At 45.3% G+C, this 19,299-nt stretch overlaps 2 protein-coding genes across 11 annotated transcripts in view; one reads left to right on the top strand and one right to left on the bottom strand.

The window, feature by feature from the left end:
- NHSL1 (NHS like 1) overlaps nt 1-4,800 on the top strand; it is a 203,519-nt gene extending 198,719 nt beyond the window's left edge. For all 7 annotated transcript variants that reach the window (XM_059700460.1, XM_059700458.1, XM_059700466.1 and 4 more), the window contains one exon: nt 2,873-4,800. In XM_059700460.1, the coding sequence (XP_059556443.1) occupies nt 2,873-3,569 (697 nt within the window). In that variant the 3' untranslated portion in view covers nt 3,570-4,800. The remainder of the gene's footprint in view (nt 1-2,872) is intronic.
- On the bottom strand, nt 3,801-16,001 carry HEBP2 (heme binding protein 2). 4 transcript variants are annotated; one of them, XM_059700469.1, is made up of 5 exons: nt 15,582-16,001; nt 14,872-15,007; nt 13,897-14,077; nt 6,374-6,475; nt 3,801-5,427 (listed from the first exon to the last, which is right to left on the bottom strand). In XM_059700469.1, the coding sequence occupies exons 1-5, from the start codon at nt 15,681-15,683 to the stop codon at nt 5,418-5,420; spliced, it is 531 nt and encodes a 176-aa protein (XP_059556452.1). In that variant the 5' UTR covers nt 15,684-16,001; the 3' UTR covers nt 3,801-5,417. The 4 variants fall into 4 exon arrangements, with proteins under 4 accessions (XP_059556452.1, XP_059556450.1, XP_059556451.1 ...); XM_059700467.1 differs by lacking the exons at nt 3,801-5,427; nt 6,374-6,475 and adding an exon at nt 9,615-10,226; XM_059700468.1 differs by lacking the exons at nt 3,801-5,427; nt 6,374-6,475 and adding an exon at nt 9,615-10,172 and having other exon boundaries at nt 15,582-15,993.
- Nucleotides 16,002-19,299: the final 3,298 nt, after the last annotated feature.

Raw genomic sequence — 19,299 nt, 5'->3', positions numbered from 1 at the left:
AGAACCCAACTGTTGTGGGCCCAAATTACAACATGCTTTTCCTAAAAATATGCCAAAGATCTTCTCTATATTTTATTTTAGCAACCTTCTTGAGGCCCTGAAAAATTTGAGGTTTCTCCTACTAGAGAATTATATCTAGAGCGTAATTATGTCTACAGCAGATGTAGGAATTGGCCTGTCTGAATTATCCTGTGTGTGCATGGTAGCCCTAAAGGCCACGTAGGATAGGATTGTAAAGAGAAAGCCAAGGACATGTGCTGGTTTTTATTTTAACACAGACAGTATATTAGCAGACATAATCCAAATCCACCTAAAGTTTGTGATTTTTAGGGCTTTATTTTATATCCCCTTCAGTACCTAAGCTAATAGTTCAAAGTAAAGAATATCTAAATTGAAACACAGCTTTCAAGTTTTAGAATGCAAATAAATTCCCTTCAGATTGGAAGCCAGATGGAACATGTAGCACACCAGTTGAGGTGTGAAATTTTTATATTCATTGAAGTAATTAGTTTTCAAGCCAGAGTTAACTGTTTAAGCACCTTTTACAGCCATCTTCTTTAAAAATACACACACAATATAAAAGCAGAGAATTCAAATGTTTAGACTTAATTCTCATTTTAGAGGACAGCTGTTCTTGAAAAACAACACTACTTTTTATAAATTCCCACCCCTTCTCTTAATTCTGAATCTGCAGTTAAAGGCCATAGCTTTAATCAGGGATAGCTGTGGGGTGTTGTGTGGCACTCGGCCCATCCTCTTTGTTGAAAAACCAAACAAAAAAATGACATCACAAACCAGTACCTGCAAAAATGGGATGGGCAAAGCCGCTTTTGGAGGGGCAACCTGTAGAAATTGTGGAGCCATGTGCTATAAATGGGAAAATACTCCATCAGGTCCCAGTTCTTGTATTCAGCCGTGTGACTTCACTCTTTAGACCTCAGGCACCTTCTTTGGTCAGACCAAACCGTCTGAAGTCTTTTCCAGCTCTACAATTCGGAGATGTTAGTATTTCTACGGTTTCTGTCCATCGCTCATTAACTTACTCTAGAACAGCGGTTCTCAACCTGTGGGTCGCGACCCATTTGGGGGTCCAATGACCCTTTCACAGGGGTCGCCTGACCATCGGAAAACACATATATAATTACATACTGTTTTTGTGATTAATCACTATGCTTTAATTATGTTCAATTTGTAACAATGAAATTGGGGGTCACCACAACATGAGGAACTGTATGAAAGGGTCGCGGCATTAGGAAGGTTGAGAACCACTGGTCTAGAACATTGCTTTTATTGACAGCTGAGCAGAACCATTGAACCTAGATATCATATGCAGTCTCTGCATTCCCAAAGGGGCTGGTGCCACATCAGGTCTGGCCACCTTTCAGCCTCTGAATTGTGTCCTTACTACTTCCTCTTTTCCACTTTGGTGGCTCCTTTTTGGCCAGAAGCAGGGACAGGACCCTGGGAGCATCAAACCCAGGACAGCCATCATGGCCCACCCTCCCCCATGCCTTGCTGTGCAGATCACATGAAAACAGCACTGAAGCCTGACTTAGAGGCAGGAAGGGAAATTATATTTTCCTAAGTGACACTCAAAGGTTTATTAAGCACCTTCTCTGTGCCTGACATTTTATGGCTGATATTGCATCCATCTTGATCGCTAAATTATGTGCTATCTGCTGTCATTCCCCTTTTCCATATAGGAAACAGACCAGAAATTTTAAGCTGCCCAAGGTAACTGAACAAGGTCGCTTTAAGCACTGGGAGTGCACCCAGGTCCATGTGACTCCCCAGATTCTTTACTTCGTGGAATCCTCACAAACCTGTGAGGCTGATACCATCATCCCCATTTTACAAGTATGAACACCGAGGTGCGGTATAGATGAGTAATGGCCCAAGGTCACACAGCTAGAAGTTGGTAGTGCTCAGGTTCGACCCTTGATCTGTGTGTACAGATGGCATCCTCTCAACCTTTCCCTGCTGCATATTCTAGAATTTTATAGCAGAAAAATAAATATTCCTGCATCTTTATTCATTAGATGTACCACGTTTCCTTAAAGCAAGTCCACCTGTACTTGGCTAACGGATTCCTGGCACACTGAGTTGTTGTTATGAAAAGACCAGCAAGGGGCCACTTGGCTCATCTGCTTTATTATCTCTGACTCACTCTCAGCAGAAAACACATGGAACAGGGAGGTTCTTAGCGACTGAGGACAAGAAATACCTGCAGGAAACATTTCACTCTCCCTGAAGGCCCCTCCTCTCTCATACTCTCCCCACAGCCCCACATTTTCCTGATCAGCTAGAAGTTCTCTGACATGAGTCACGAAACAGGACATGGCGTGGGAGGTTCGCTTTTATTTTCTGGACCATTGGACTTCTAGGAGTTGACACATGGTCCAGTAAGAGCCAAGGAAGACTGGTTTTATGTCAAACTCTTGTAGAATTGTTCTAGAACCTGGGTGGGGGCTCTTCTCGGTAGAGGGGGTAGGGTATTCTGGAAATTGGCTGTTAGGCCTTTTCATTGCCAGCACCATGAAATCCAGTCAGGATCAGTCCAATGTAGGAGAATTAAATTAGAAATGACAGTTATTAAAAACTTTAGTAATGGTCCTATCCAGTTATTATGTCTGAGATTTGTTTCAAAATAATCCAGTGAGGGTGGAGTTTAAAGAAGAGAGGCCATCAGTTAATAATGATAGCGGGGTCATGGGCACACATGGTAAATACAATGAACTATTCTTGTGCATGGGTGTGTGGAGGTTTACATAGATGGTGACCTGAATGTGCAGTAAGATAAGCATGGTGGTTGTGGCTGACATCCAGTGGCCCATTTGGAATTAACCTTTATCTTAATGTTATTAAATCTCAGATCCAAGAGGAAAGTCCTTGGCCGTAAAGATTCAGAGGACGATCACACCAGAAACCATTCTCCCTCCCCGCCAGTGACGCCCACCGGTGCTGCCCCCAGCCTGGCCTCCCCAAAGCAGGTGGGATCGATTCAGAGAAGTGTCCGCAAGAGCAGCACCAGCAGTGACAACTTCAAAGCTCTGCTGCTGAAAAAGGGGAGTCGGTCAGACACCAGTGCCCGCATGTCCGCAGCCGAGATGCTCAAGAACACAGACCCTAGGTTCCAGAGGTCAAGGTCGGAGCCCGCGCCAGACGCTCCTGACAGCCCGTCCAGCTGTTCCCCAAGCAAGAACAGAAGGGCCCAGGAGGAGTGGGCCAGGAATGAAGGCTTGATGCCTCGGAGTCTGTCCTTTTCCGGCCCCAGGTACGGCCGCAGTCGAACCCCACCTTCCGCAGCCAGCAGCAGGTACAGCCTGCGGAACCGGATCCAGAGCAGCCCCATGACCGTCATCTCGGAAGGCGAAGGGGAGGCCACGGAGCCTGTGGACACCAGGGCTCGCCGTGTCCTGGGCGCTGCAAGGGGCTGTTCCCTGGACGGACTGGTGGGGGATGACATGGATGGGAGCGGCCTGCCATGTGGCCCCGCAGATGGGACAACCAGTGCCCAGGGCAGGGGCCCGTCGGAAGAGTGCGGGGGTCCTCTGAGGGAAGCAAGTTAGGGGCAAGGATGGGATCTCCCAGGTGACGTGGGGGAGATGCACAACCCATCGCTCTAGGGAGCCCGAGGAACCCTTCCCTGTCTGCCCAGGGATCCCACCCGTGTGTGTGCTGTGGACCCGGGCACTGCCATGCCTGCAGTGGATGCGGGTCACTTAGGACTCACTTGGCACTCGCCCTGTGGCTTAAAAGCAAGTAGAAGCTTAACTTCTGAAAGTGCTTCCTGGGGAAGATTTTTCTTTTTTTTTTTTTGTTAAATGTTGGGTGTGTGTGAATAGGTGTGTATGTGTGCATTTTGAACACTTTTTATGTTTAAGAAAAATACACAGACACACAACATGTGCAGATATATGAGGAGAAAAAGACACAGGTAGAGTAATGGAAGCTTCTGGACTAGGTGGCGATGCTTTGAAAGTATGTGTGGAAATGAGTGTGTTCCAGAAGGGAGAGGACCATGACTTCGAGAACGAGGTGGTAGATTTGCTGGTTCTGAGTGCACAGAACGCATGGGTATATGCACAGGTGTGCTTTCGTGGCTAACCAGAAAGGTGGGGAAAGGGCTAAGTGACTAATGGGTTCAGGTACTTTTTTCTGGGGGAAAAAAGGCTTTGTTTCTTTTTTGTAAAAATGACAAACATGTGGAAGGGACAACGCTGTAGTCGGAGCCTGCTGCCGTGCAGCCACAGACACAACTCTCAGCCCGATTGTTAGAAACGTGGGTAATTTTTTAATGAATTTCCTCCTTTATAGCGGGGACCTTCGAGAACTGAAATGAGGGTGTGCACATGCAGAGAGGGTGAGAGAAGGCAGAGGAGCGAGTGATACACTGCTGCAATTTGTTTCCTGCTTATGAAATAAACTTATTTTTCAGAATGAAATTTGAAAACTTGCACTACAGAACTGTGGGTGGAGCTTTTCCTTGTACAGCTGTTTTTACCAGAGTTTAAACGTCCATTTGGCAATTTCTTATCACTTGAAACGTCAACATTTGCTAACTTTTGGATATCCTTTTGGTTACACCAAAGAAAAAGTTATGGCTATTTTTCCTTGAACTGCCTGCAGTATCATATCCTCACTGAGAAAGGTTTATCGAAATCTATTATATATTATCTTACTTTGACGAAAATGCTGAATAGCTCTTGTTAGTCTAATAAACTGATAAAAATTGGTAGGGCTTGGCAATGAATTAGCCCTGGGGAATGAGTTTTTAGATTAAAAAGATTTTTTTTTGCATCACGTGGTTTGTGTGTGTTTATATTTTTTATAAATAATTGAGTTAGGTAATTACCTTCCAATCTTCTTCAGTTAGAATGTTAACACTTTTAGACATGGGAAAACGTGTGTAAAGTATTTATTTTTATGTCATGTTCTTGTGACCCCTCCCCCCCCACGCCCTCCTGATTGCCATGTACTTTATTTGTTGGTGAAATAAAATCGGAGTCTTGTCTTCTTCATTGGAGGGACCTAAGGTGGCAACGCTGAGATGCTTGGATTACATACAAGACAGCTGCCTAATGTCATCTTCCCTGATGTGAAAATATCATCTCAAAGTTGGACCACACAGGCCAAGTCATCATAATGTTCAGATACCCACTTTAGACACATCTTTGAGACAAAAAAAAAACACACACACACACACAAGAAAACCAACCCTAAAGAGTTAAGGCTATTTCCATTCTCTGAAAAAAACAAAAAACACTTTGTTTCACACAACAGAAATCAAGACCTGACATTTGGCCAAAAGCAAAGGATTTTTTTACCTGTTGGAGCAATTGTCTACTACATTGGGAACAAGGACTTTTTTTCTTCTTAATTTTAGAAAAGTAGTGTTGGCTTTTGGATATGAAATCTCATAGATACCTAGAAAAGATTAGAATGTACATGGCTATCAGAGAACTTTAACTTAATATACAAATCAAATATGTTGAGGATAAGATAAGCAACGTCAACACTAATATAAAACTATTTTTTAAAAACCCCATTTTTAGCCCTAACCAGTTTGGCTCAGTGGATAGAGCATAGGCCTGTGGACTGAAAGGTCCCAGGTTCGATTCCGGTCAAGGGCATGTGCCTTGGTTGCTGGCACATCCCCAGTGGGAGGTGTGCAGGAGGCAGCTGATCAATGTTTCTAACTCTCTATCCCTCTCCCTTCCTCTCTGTAAAAAAATCAATAAAATATATTTTTTTAAAAAAAACCCTTTTTAAAGGAAAATATATTAGGTTTTTTAATTTGCTTTGAATAAAACAATTGCAAAGGAAATATTTGAACATTATTTCTTTTTGTGAGTACATGGGTTTTTGAGTAATCTGCAGAGCTGCTGAGTGCTTTGCTGGATGCAAACAGAAGAGCAGTGAAAACCAGACGGTGCCCGTGGGAGGTGGGACCCAACAGAGAGGAGTTAGAACATCCCAGACTCTGGATTGTGCCATCTCAAAGGACATCTGGAAAAAACTCTAAACGATGTCCCAGGGACTTTTGAATAAAATACGAATAATGTATTGACTAATAGTACAGATGATGTGATGTGGAGAGATGCAAGAATGGCGTCCAGGCATGGATGACATACAGGGAAACAAGAATCTAGATTCCTTCCTGAACCATAGGGCATCTTTAGCTTTACTGCTATATTCCTCAGGGCCAGCTACAATTAACGGATCAGATCATACTAAAAACTCAGTGAGGGTAGACTTGACCCTTCCTTCTACCATGAGACCTTAAGTGCCAGATCGTCATAGACGGAAGCTCCAGGCCTAAATGATTTCCACTGTAGTTTTTCTAGAAGTTGGGAGAGAAAGAAATACCTACTTGGATTGTCCGTTGGAAGCAGTCTCAACTTCGGTCTGATTTCTGCCCTCCTGTTTTTGAAGAATACTGATTGAAACCATTGCTTCTCGTGTGTGGATGAGTCTATGTGTTTGTGGAGAATCACAATGATAAGAAAGAAAGGTGGTGTTTCTGTATCTATCTTACTCCCCACCCACCACCACACCCAGCTCTGGTGGCCTCCTGGGAGGACAGGTGAAGCTGGAGATTGGCTTTATTGGGTCTGTCTTAATGTGTTTTCTGTCCATTAGGTGAATATGAATAATTACGTGTATTGCTGAGATTCTGTCCTGAGATGAACAAGGTAGGATACTTTACTTTGGCAGCTATTAGGATATTGTTGGGGGGGGGTAGTTTTGGATAAAGCATGGACCTGATTTTTGAGGTCTCTTTTTTCTGTAATAAGCTATTCAGTTACTATAATCTAGTTTCTTTCAGTGAGTTGCTTTAAACTACCTTCCACACAGGCCCACCTTTAGTTACAGAACAAAGACTAGAGCACATCTGTAGTGTGTGTTCAGCAATGAAGAAAGAAAAAAAAAAGCCCTTTAGTAAATACATCTCATGTCCTAGATGAGGATGAGGAAGTTCTAAGATAGAAAAATGTGGATGAGATATCATTAAGGAACTTCAAACCTAGTGAAGAGAGGCATCGACAATGGACTATCCTGTAAAACAGGTCAGTGTGGGAGCAGAGGAAAGGGAAGAACATTCAGGGCAAATCCTGCCGGGACCCCAGCTGGCATGTGTTCTCTTTACGAACAGAACACCTGGAATTGGTTCAGGCTGGCGATGCACCCGGCTGGCATACCAGACCCCTCGCCCCACTGTTGTCTGGGAAGTTGCTTTCCTCATGCAGGTGCCATCCCTCTTGTGGCTTCCTCCCCCCTCTTCTCCTAGAGCGGATGGGAAGCTGGAGGAGGAACAGTGCTCTTGCAAACTGAAGCACCAATAAGGATGGAAGCCACAGGGTGTGGAAGGCAGAGGAGCCTGGTCCAGTGAGAACACCTTGGGCTGTCCACCTCCAGGCTCACTGGGTAAGTATTTTTCACTGACTTTGCAGGTGAGAGAGATGGTTCTCAGAGGAAGATGTCATGGCTCCTGACTAAGAGGATGGGGAAGGCATTGGCTGTGGTGAACCTGAGCTAAGACTTCACAGATGAGGAGGATCTCACCAAGCGTAGGGAGTTGGCAGAAGAAAGTCATTCCAGACTGAAGAAACAACCTGAGCAAGGACACAGAGGCAAAGTGTTTAGAGGAAGTTTAGTGAAGCTAAAAGAAGTCTCTAGTAAAATAGAGTGGGACATGATACTAGAATGGTCACCTGCAATAAGAATGTAGAGGGCCTGGGATGTCATTTTAAAAAATTAGGATTTGTTTTGTAGTGTTGGGGAATAACAAAGGTTTTTAAGAAGAGGAATGCTGTAACTTGGCTTGGTTCTTAGCCTTGTTTACAAGCTACACATTCCACTGGTGGGTTGTGGTCAGAGTGATGAGAGTGTGTGGAGAGGGAGAGCCTGACGAGGAAAGGAAAGGGGCTAATCGGTGGAGCACGAATTAGCCCAACAGCAAAGGTAGAAAGTTTAGCTTAAGTAAAAGTCTAGACATGAATTTCCTACAGATACGAGAATAAAAATCTCAAAAGGAAAGTTGACATAAGGGATACCTTGTAATCATGCCACCTACATCATTACAATAACTGACTCACTGCCATGAAAATTACTCTCGGATTGATCAGTGCTGGAAAATGTTTTGGTTTATGCATTATGGGAGAGGAAGGGAAAATGGGATACCTGGACTTTAGTATGAAATTGATTTTTTATTGAACATGTTTCAGATTCCAACAATATCTGAGTGACCAGGAATGTGCTTATGTAAAGTGGGATTTATTGCATAAGAGATGCCTATTTTATATAGGACTGTAGGGGAAGTGTTAGAAATAGTTACCTCTTACCAATAGAGGCTGGTATTGTGGACATTCGTCAGGAGGGCTAGAAGGTAGTCTCTAGTTGGGGATGGCAAATGAGTTAAAAAAGAATTTTTGTGTCTTTTTGGCAAGCATAAACATGCAAAGAATCAACAGTCAATGTAAACAGATACCTTTGGAAAATAATTGCCTGGGATTTTAAAATTTATACCCATAATAATTCCAGAAACAGAAATCTAGCTTGTTTTCTATCAAAAATTACAGTCTAAAAGGTATGTCTGAAGTTATCATCATAATGATTATGCATGTAATATGCAAGAACACCTCCAAGACGGTCCTAGCCCACTCTTGACTGCTACCTGCCAGTGGGGCATAGCGGTTTAACAGCATGGACCGAGGAGTCAGCTGCCTGGGCTCCAATCAGCCTCTGTCCTTAGTTTCATCTGAGGCATGTGACCTAACATCTGTGCCTCAGTGTCCTCGTCTGTAAAACAGATGATGCCACGTGGCACACAGCATTGAATTTGGTAATTCAGGTAAACCACTTGGGATGATACACCTAGAAGACAATCCGTAGCTAACTGTAGGTATGTTAGTCGATTGTATCCAGATTAGGGACATCAATTTTAAGGGATAGTATATGATGTTGGTGTTGAAGGGACCTTAAGCAACCTCTGGCACCACCCTCCGAACCATTGGATACTCAGATCTCCTATGTAATGATCATGTGGTCCCCACTTAAACCACCCAGTGCTGGGAAATGGAACAAGTGTCATTCATGGGCAGCTCTAATTATTGGAAGTTACTGAGGTCCAACTTGCAACCGTCATCCCCCAGGATCCCACAGCAAAGCTAATGCCCTCCCCCCAACAGGCTTCTAGGCACCTGAATGTGACATCTTCCCAGGACAAGCAGTTTCCAACACAGGTGATAATGTCAACCTCCTTAATTTTGGGGCATCCCAGTCTTTTATTAGTCATTTTTACATGACCTCCAGAAAGACTACCTGAAATCATTTAAAAATTCAAGTGAATTTTAAAATTATATGTTTGTATACATTTGTTCAGGAAAAACATACCTTTACTGAATATCAAAATTGGATAGGAAGTCCCTAATCTTATAAGTTTAATCTTTGCCACAAAATATTATCAAAACTTTTGGGTACTCTGTGATCTGGGCAGATGGGGAGGAGGAATCAACAGAATGTAACAGCGGCTGCAAAAGACAGTTCAATTCTTTGTGTCCAACCCTAACTTCACCTCTCTAAGCTGGACAGTCCAGTAGTGCCACACAAGGTAAATCTTTAACATTTTTATTGCTACTGTCTGGAGGAGGTAACATCCAATTGACACGGATCCAGTAGAAAAAAGCAACATGGTTATGATACAGAGAAGGGGAAGTAACATGGTATTTCTCTGGAGCCTCATAGAATTAAAGACCACCAGGACTATGACCATTTCCATGTTCATAGAATGTTGTCCCCTATTATCTGTGTATCTTGATAAAGCTTCAAGCATTAAAAAGGCACATTGGAAATAGGCTCAAGTCATATGTGTACTCTCAAGGAGAAGATACTAGACACACATTTTACTTCTAGGTGTGTTGATGTCTATATTAAAGCTCAGCCCCTGGCGATGCTATTTCTTTTCATTTTCTCATTCATTTTCTTTGGAGGGTTCATTTTTCTGAATCAACCACACTTCATTATTTCTATTAAGCAAATTGAAAGGACTGTTGTAGCCTGCAGTGTAGTAAACCTTTTCATCGAAAACTTTTCCTTCTTCCCTCAAAACGCTTGCTAATGTCAAAAGTTGTTCTTGATTCTTTTGGGCGCTAGAGAATCCATCGAAAGACCTACAAAGGAGAACGTAGACAACCATGAATGGTTTTAGTACCGGCGCTGTCGGTCTGAAAAGAAAAGCAAGAGCTGATACAATGAAGTTGGATAAAGCCGAGTTTCAAAGCTCCACCTGCTCAGCCCCTGAACCCAGCATTCCCTCCCTCTAGTTCCCAGTCTCAGTGTCACCTCCGCATACTGAGGGGGGAGAACCAGGAGCAGGGATCCGGCCCATCTGCTGGCAGGTAGATACAGAATTCACACTTCCCGTCCTCTAACTCTGCTCCTCAAACTTCAATGTGCACACGAACCTTGCTAACATGCAGATTCAGGAGGTCTGGGAGGGGGTCTGAGAGTCCGTACGGTTTCTAACTAGCTCCCAATGCTGCTGCTGCTGGCCAGAGTACCACACTGAAAGCCACTTAGAAGCCTCCCTTCCAGACTTGCAATTTTCTCTAGAACATTTTGCCTTTCTTCCTCTCCTTGGGCAAAGGACAGGCACTAATTGATGGATGAATGTAGTTTTGACCCTATTGACTTACAGTCTGAAGCAAGAGACAAACATTTTGGTAGCTCCCTCTCTATAGCTTGGGAAGAGATTTAACAGAGACAAGACCAAAGTGCGTAGGGACACTGAGTACATGATTAAATCAAGATCAGGGCTGTGAACTGAGTTGGGTCTGGAATGTAGAGTGTTTTGCTGGGCAGAGAAAGGGGAGGGATACGAAAAAGAACAGAAGTCGCAAACTGCAAAGTGTTTTCACAGTGAGGCACAGCGTGGGCTCAGCCGGAAGGAAGAACCTTGTATATCATCATCCTAAGACCTTTGGAGATTATTCTTAAAAGGATGTTTGAGCAGAAAAGTAACTTTGTCAGGTCTGAGTGAGATACATGGGAGGTTTGGGGATGGGAAAGAACAGACAGCCAAAATATTTAAATGAAAAAGAAAAGCAGGAGCTGGGAAAGTGAGGAAAAAGCTCTGGCCAGTGTGGCTCAGTTGGTTGGGCATCATCCTGTGCACTGAGAGGTGGCCTGTTCAATTCCGGGTCAGGGCACATACGTGGGTTTTGGGCTCAATCCCCAGTAAGGGGATGGGCGGGGGGTGCAGGAGGCAGCCAACCAACTGTTTCTCTCCCTCTCACTTTCTCTTTCTCTAAAATCAATAAAAACATATTTTTTTAAAAGATTTTTTTTAAGTGGGGAAAAAGAGTAAAATTTAAAGCATAGATTTTAAAGTAAAGAAGCAAAAATATCCTGAGATTAAATCCTGACAGGACACAGACTTAGCTGAGTTGCTGACATGTAAACATGATGAATTTGATTTTGAAGGTTAAGAATAGGAAACACAGGGAACCAAATATGTTCCTAATACGCCTTCTTTAGCATAAGTTTTATTATCAGTGTGCCAATGGGAAGGATAAGGGTCAGTCCTACCCTTCTTCAGATAAGATGTAAGCTCTCACGGGCACAAACCAAACATGTCTATTTTACTCAACAATGTCAGGCACCTAGAATCATTCCTGGCATGCAGTCTCGTTTCAATCCTTGTTGAATAAGTGTAGGAATCTATGAGCACACCTGTATATAAAACATTGAAGATAAATTGATAAAACTGTTCTATAATTTTCAGCATGTTGACTGATAATTCTGAATCACGTGTTAAGAAATATTTTGTCTTTTAAATTGTTATTTTCTTTAATAATAGCCAACTCTTGGTATGTTCTGCCTACAGGAAATTTGTTTTCAGGTCCTACTTCTTCGGTGAAATCAAATCTTGAAGCCCCTAATTAGAAGTCACCTTCTGTTCTCTGAATATATATTGTTCTACAATGATCTATCCATGCTCTATTCCGTACACAAACAGACCAAGCCTCCCCCCACACACCTGCCTTGCTTGGACCTGAAGGATATGGACAGAGAAAGTTATCACAGCCTAGGTGCCATTCTAAGTCCTAGAGCAGCGGTTCTCAACCTGTGGGTCGTGACCCCTTTGGGGGTCAAACGACCCTTTCACAGGGGTCGCCTAAGACCACCGGAAAACACATATATAATTACGTATTGCTTTTGTGATTAATCACTATGCTTTAATTATGTTCAATTTGTAACAATGAAAATACATCCTGCATATCAGATATTTACATTACGATTCATAACAGTAACAAAATTACAGTTATGAAGTAGCAAGGAAAATAATTTTATGGTTGGGGGTCACCACAACATGAGGAACTGTATTTAAAGGGCCAGAAGGTTGAAAACCACTGCCCTAAAGCAAGAAGAAACCAACAAAGACTTTTGAATGGAGTAACAGGTTGGGGCTTTTGTTGCCGTCGTCATAAGAAAAGCACGAGTTCCAGTGGGGGGCAAGAGAGGAAGAGACCGGTGGGCACAGAGAGGAGCTGGGAAGCTACTGAAGTGGAATAGTCAAGATCTGAGATCAGTAGACATGGGAGCCTCTACCTTGTCAGGCACTGGGTTCAGCAAAGTATGACTTAGGTGTGGTCCCCATAACCATGAGGAAGTAACCATGAGGATGGAGAGATGGGAGCAGAATCACGACCCTTTCTGAGGGGAAGGGGCCAGATCTGGAGACCAGTTGTCAGGGAAGAGCGTGCGGGTGATGGCCATGGAGGTCCTTGCTCGCCAGGCTGTCAGGATGCGGCGGCCCTGACTGACACAGGCACTGTAAGGTCACTGCCCACGCAGGCTGGGAATCGGGGAAAGGCTTGTTTTTAGAGCTGTTCAGTTTGAGCCCCACCCCTACCCCACATGGAAATGTCCAACAAGTAGGGAACTCGGGCTGGAGACATTAAACTTGAGAGTCATTAGACACAGATATTTGAGGCATTGTGAACAGATCACCCAGAGCAAGCCTGCTATGACATGAGCATCAATAACAGGCATCAACAGTGATTCTGGGGGTGAGGAGTGACGAGGAGGAGAAGAATGACAATACAGCAACACTCTGAGTTATAGGATGGACAAGTATCAGGGAACAGACTGGTCAGCACGCAAAGGCTGCGGGGGACCCGGGGAAGGGACTGTTATGTAACAAATGGAGGTGCACTGTGGAAGGTGGCAAGAGCAGTTCCATGGAGATGGTGTGGGCTGTAGCAGACGGTGGTGATTTGAGGTGTGCGTGGGAGGTGAGGAAGCAGAGACACTGATTCCTGTAACAGGTTGGTAGTAAAAGGAGGGAGAGAAAGGGACTACTAAAGGGATTCCAACATGAGACTATTATCATGTACTGTGATAAAATTTCAACGGAGAATTTAATACAAGAAATGAGTGCAACAGGTATTAGAATTCTGAAAAAGTAAAAATGCACCCGTAAACTAGCAGAGGGAATAACCGCAGGAGGCAGCAGCCATCCCTTGTGCTGGGGAACAGAAGGAAAGAGCTGGGGGTTATCAGGACCTAGAAGTTGGGAGTTAAGGTATTTTTGTTCGGGCTTAACTAGATGGCCGGTAAGCGTATGCTTTTGGGGGAGGGGGGGGAAATAATTTGCATTGCGTCTGCTTTGTGGAAGGTATGCAACAGACTCTGTATTAACTGAACTGATTAGATTTTGCAACAGACCCTTGGTAATCTAGATGAAATAAGCCAGTGGGAAAACGCCACAAAAGTGCATTAGGCCTGTTTCTGTGGAAGGGTGAAAAGCCTACTGAAATTGCATCAGCGCTAAACAGAGTGCAGGACAGTGAAACTAGCAGTCTGCAGGGCTATAAATTACCTACCACTTACCGCACAAACACAGTCATTGCGGCTCTGTCTTCAATGAAGACATCTGACTCTGAAGGCCTCGGCGGATCAGATTGCTGCTCGGAGGGGATATACAGGGAGATGGTAATGGTAGACTCGCTAAAAGGACCCGAACCCGGCTCCACGTAGCTCATCACTGGAGCTGTCATCTTTATTTTCATCTCTGTGCCATAAAAATATACATATTTAAACACAAAGGAGACCGTGAAAGCAAAGGTAGGGAGTTTAGCACCACTTTTTAAACTTCACCTACTATTTTGTGATCTGAGTGTCTCGATTTACTTTATGCTACTGGCATAAATACAAGGGGAGGCAGAAGTAGTGTTACAGTTGTGAGTATGCAAAACAGAGTTTATTCTTGTATTATTGACTATTGTATTATTTTCCTCGCAAACAACTGTAATCTTACTTTTGCCCCACCCTGTATTTACCTTTAAGATAATTTCCATCATTAAAAAGTAAGACCAAAATGACTCAATTATCCACTGCCCACAGTAAGCGCTTTCTGTGCTATTAATATTTTTGGTTACTAAATTCTAAAGGTTTAGGGACAGCAGGGAAGATCAGAGATCACATCGTCCAGTCATTCTTTATTTTTACAATTCAGAAGCTGAAGCCCCATTGGCCAAGTGACCTGCCGGAATATAAGTAACCTCAGAGCCAGAACCAGGGGCTCAGTCTGGAGACTCTGGATCTTGTGTTCCTCCTGCTGACCTGCCTCCCGGTGTCTCTCACCCACCAGTCCAGCATCAGCCACAAAAGGGCCTTAGCACTAGTGACAGAGGCCCAGCTCATCCAGAGGAACACAGTCAAGGATGAGGGGCTGAAAAAAACAGTAAGTCTTTGTTGACCTGGTTATTTTTCTGTTCTAAGTTGTATTGCTTTCATAAGCTAAAACTCGAGAATAAGCCGGGGGACTCAACCACCAAATACAATTACAAGGAAAACTGCCTTCACCTTTCTCGTTTTTGCCTTGAACGTAGCTGGTCAGCCTGGTAAAGCCAGTCTGGACGGCAGAATCCCAGTCCCTTGACTCCACGGAGGTGCTGACCCACTTGGCTGGTCCATAGTGTCGGATCTCGTAACTTTCGGGCTAAAATGGGACAGAAAGCTGGAGGAAGCCATTCTAAAAAGGCAGGGCGCGAGGTGCAACAGTACCGGGGCCTGGATTTGGGTCCTGTTTAGGGGCTGCGCCCCACTTGGGTTGGGCCGCAGGTTCTGGCTCCACCGGGCCGGGCCGGGCCCCTCCCCCTCGGCTCCCATCCTGTGGTTCTGCACTTTTTCAGCCCAGGCCCCGCACACCGGGCTGCGGGGGTGGGCCGAGGGGAGGGGGGTGGGGGTGGGAAGTCAGCCCAAGTTAAGAACAAGCATCTCTAAGGGCCCCTCGGCCCGGGGGGCCCCACCTCGGGCTGTGGGAAAAGGTTGATGCATTTTTCCCCGCCCGCAAAGCAAAGGAATTGAGAGGTGGCCATTACCGGGGGCTGGGGCTCACCGACAGGATCTTCCCGTTTGTTCGGGGCTCAGACCATTTTAAAATTGTACTTTTCCCTTAAGTATGTGGGACTCTCCGGCCTCACCACAAATCAGCTCGAAGACGGCCTCCCCGGCCCCCCGGCCCGGCCCGGCCCGGCCCGGCCCGCACCCTTCGTGCCGCGGGAGGCTCCTACCTGGGCGCCCGAGTCCTCCGGGACCTGCCAGCCCGGCGTCTCCACCGCCGGGGCCTCCGCGCCCTCGGCCGTCCCGGGCCCCGGCTCCAGCACCTCGGCCATGGGCGGCGCGGGTCCGGGCAGGAGGCTGGTGTGCGCGGTGCTGGCCGCCGAGGTCCCGAGTCCCGCCCCGCGGCCGCGCGCCCCGCCTCCCGCAGCGCAGTGCGGAGACCCGCGTCCGCCGGCCGCCGCCGGGCCTGGGCCGGAGGAGACCTGTGCCCTCCAGGGACCCGACTCCCAGCCCTGGCAGCAGCCGCCGGGGTCTCCCCCCTGCTGGGTCCCTTCCGCAGGGGCGAGGCTGGAGACTGGCTGCGGGGCCGCTGGGGTTCGGCTTTCTTTGGCGCCCGCCCCGCCCTCCGCCCGAGTTTTCAATGCACAGGCAGGCAGAGGTGTTGGGGGTGGGAGAAGGACCGGGCAGCAGGCTGGCGCGGTTTCTGGTGGAACCGGTTCGGGAATCTCTCCCAAGGCCCCGCCCGCACTGGGAGCGGGTTCTGCAGACAGCTCTCCTCCTGGGAGGGGGTGAGCGAGAGCCTGCACCCATGGGTGCATCCAGTGAAGGGCAGGAGGGAGTCTCTTCTCCTGGTGGGCGGTGGGCACGCACTGGCGACCCTGAACTCGGCTTGCTTGTTGGCACTCCGGTGGGCAGAGAGCTCCAAGCGAGGTTTGGGTCGGGGCCCAGCCAGGGGTTAGTCAGTCCCTTACACCGAGAAGGTGGCCTAGTACCGCCCCTGGAGGAAGTAGATGGACCACAGTCATGCTTGGAGGGAGCCTTGAGCTGTCCTCCTTTCTTGGCCTCACCTCTCCAGGGATGCCCAAACCTCTGAGTCACCCCACCAAGTCTAACAGGCTGGCGCGAGGGGAGTAGAAGAGGAAGGGAAGGTGATTGAGGAGAGGAAGAAAATGGGTGGGGACATGGGCTAGACTCGAGTGCTTTCTAAATTTCTTGGCTATCTTTATTCTTTATTTTTTTCTAAGAGATTTATTGAGAGATAATTTCACACATCTGTAGTTCACCCATTTAAGGTGCACCATTTAATGGTGGTTAGTACATTCACAATTGTGCAACAATCGCCACAATCCATTTTAGAACATTGTCATCAACCCCCTTCCCAAAGAAACCCCACACCCTTTAGCCATCACTCCCCAACTCCCATCCCCCAGCTCTAGGCAACTAATCGGCCTCTCTCTGTCTGTAGGCTGGTCTATTCTGGACATTTCCTATAAATAAATGGGATCATATAATATGTGAGCTTTTGTGACCGGCTTCTTTCACTTAGTGTAATGTTTTCAAGAGTCATCACGTAGCATTGTAGCATGTATCAGTACATATTTCATTTTTATTCCTGAAGAATATTCCATGGTCCTAGTTCTATTTAAGCAATTGATGTCCTCTCTTTTCCTTACCCTTCCCTGCCCAAGCGAGTGTGTAGAGTGGCATGCAGACACGTGATGCTTCCTAGTGTTTATATCAAATCTATTAGGCAGAGCTAACTTTGAATTATTTAGTAAAGGCTAAATAATGAATTTTGACATTTTTTATAAATTGCCTGTTTATTTTAACTTAAGTAACAGCTGTGACTCATTGCTTAGTTGACTGCAAAATTGAGAATACAATTTTACTTTACAGAGAGTTTTTAAGGGGAAAAGGAAGTATTTACATTTTTGTTTAAGAAATCTATTTTTCTTTTCATCTGCAGAGTACCTTTTACAGTTATCAATGCCTTCTTGGGGGGCTTTTTATAGAAAAACGGAGGCTAAATTTGGAGACTCTCATTTTATAAGGTGTGGAATATGCAATTAATGAAGATAACAGCAGGTGACTAAGCTGAATTATCTATGATTTACAAGGTGATAATTAGTTATATAAAAGAACAGAAGGAAGGAAAGCAAAGGATTTATTTCAAGATAATAGGATTTGCATTAGAACAAATTGAATGAAATTCAGAAGGCTCAAGTTTTATACTCATATGTCAAAACAATCTAGCTAGTTTTCTTGTTGATTAATTATGGTAATGTTGTTATTTCTAATAGCTCCTAATTAATCAGTGTTCACAGGGGTGTGTGTGGTGCTTTTATAACCAGGTGCCTCCTCATTCAGCCTAGTGGGGTAGGGGGGTGCGTGGAGGAGGGCCCTGGGGAGGCCTGCAACAGTAGGCACAGCTGATGCTCAGTCCCGTCACCACGAACATTGAATAAGTGAGTACTGAACCCGTGCTTCTAGAGGAAACTCAGAGTTAGGGTTCCTGTGAGCCTGAACGTTTTGATCTACTGGTGTGTTATATGTGTTGTTGTACAAAAATACCTAATTTAATATACGTCATTAAATCCTTAACACTGAACCCACAACCAGCCTAACTTCTTCAAAAGGCACAGCACAGCCTTCCTGTGCTTGAACTCACTCGACAGCACTTCGGCACTGTGCCTGAGGCCATTTTAAAGAGCAAAATCACCCACCAAAAGCACAAAAATGCTGAAAACATCGCACTACATAGATTTCAAAAAGGACACCTTTTTTACTGTATGAGAGCGGAACCTAGAGGGCAGAGCTTCGCTTTGTTTAACCTCAGCTGGGAACATGTGCACCCAGGGGCTCACATTGTTCAGTGCTCTACACATGCACATGTCTACCAGCGATGGAGAGGGTGCTGTGAGGGTTGCTTTTGGAGTTGCAAACACATACCAGCAAGTTGGTGAGTTTGCAAATACAGAGTCTATGGATGATGAGGATTGGCTGTTAATGCTTCCTACCATAAGTTACATAAGTCACTTCCATCCATGTTTCATTGACCAAAGCAAATCATAAGGCCTTAAGGGTTGGAATACGGTCACGCTGTGTTCTCAAAGAACTGAGGCAAGCACCAATGTTTAACCCTGATATATTTAGTCACCAACTGATTATTTGATATTTGTGGCAGAGTTTATTTCCCAAAAGTAGTTGCAACATTAAGTCCTGTGCAACATGCTGTTCTTATAATGTGACTTTGCCACACCTTCCACCGAGAGGTAAAGATCTATGTTCCCTTTTCCTGAAACTCGGAAGGTGCGTGACTACAGTAGAAGTCGCACTGTGTGATGTCTGAGGATAGATCATTAGAAACTTCCATCCAGTTCTCTTTGGAACACTTACTCTTAAAAAGCCAACAGCCATGCTGAGAGTAAGCCCAAGCAGCTCCATGGAGGCCATGTGTGGGTCCCGAGCAGAGGTCCTGGCTGACACTGGCATCAACCACCTCACGTGTGAGTGACCAAGGGTTCAGGCAACTCCAGGCCCCCACCATTGAGTCACCTTGGGGCATCCTCAGTTCTTCCAAGCCGAGGCCCCAGAGGTCGTGGAGCAGACACAAGCTAACCCCACAGAAGCCACAGAATCTGTGAGCATAACAAATTGTTGTTATTTTAATGCCACTAACTTTGGGGTGATTCGTTTTTCGGGAATAATAGCCGGAAGAGTATCTTCGATGTGTAGTGTTGTAGAGGTGGTACTGGTGGGTGTTAGCAATGAATAAAATTTGGTTCTACTCCACATATTTTTCAATCAAGTCATTCTTTACTCTGGGGTCATTCTTGCACCCACAATGTAGTTAACTATTTGGTCTGTGCTTGTTTGTTAATCCTCACCGGAGGCTATTATTTTTCCATTGCTTTTTAGAGAGAGAGAGGGAGGGAGAGAGAGAGAAAC

Source organism: Myotis daubentonii, chromosome 6 (genome assembly GCF_963259705.1).
Source record: "Myotis daubentonii chromosome 6, mMyoDau2.1, whole genome shotgun sequence".
Taxonomy (NCBI): domain Eukaryota; kingdom Metazoa; phylum Chordata; class Mammalia; order Chiroptera; family Vespertilionidae; genus Myotis; species Myotis daubentonii.
This window is presented reverse-complemented; position numbering and strand designations above follow the sequence as displayed.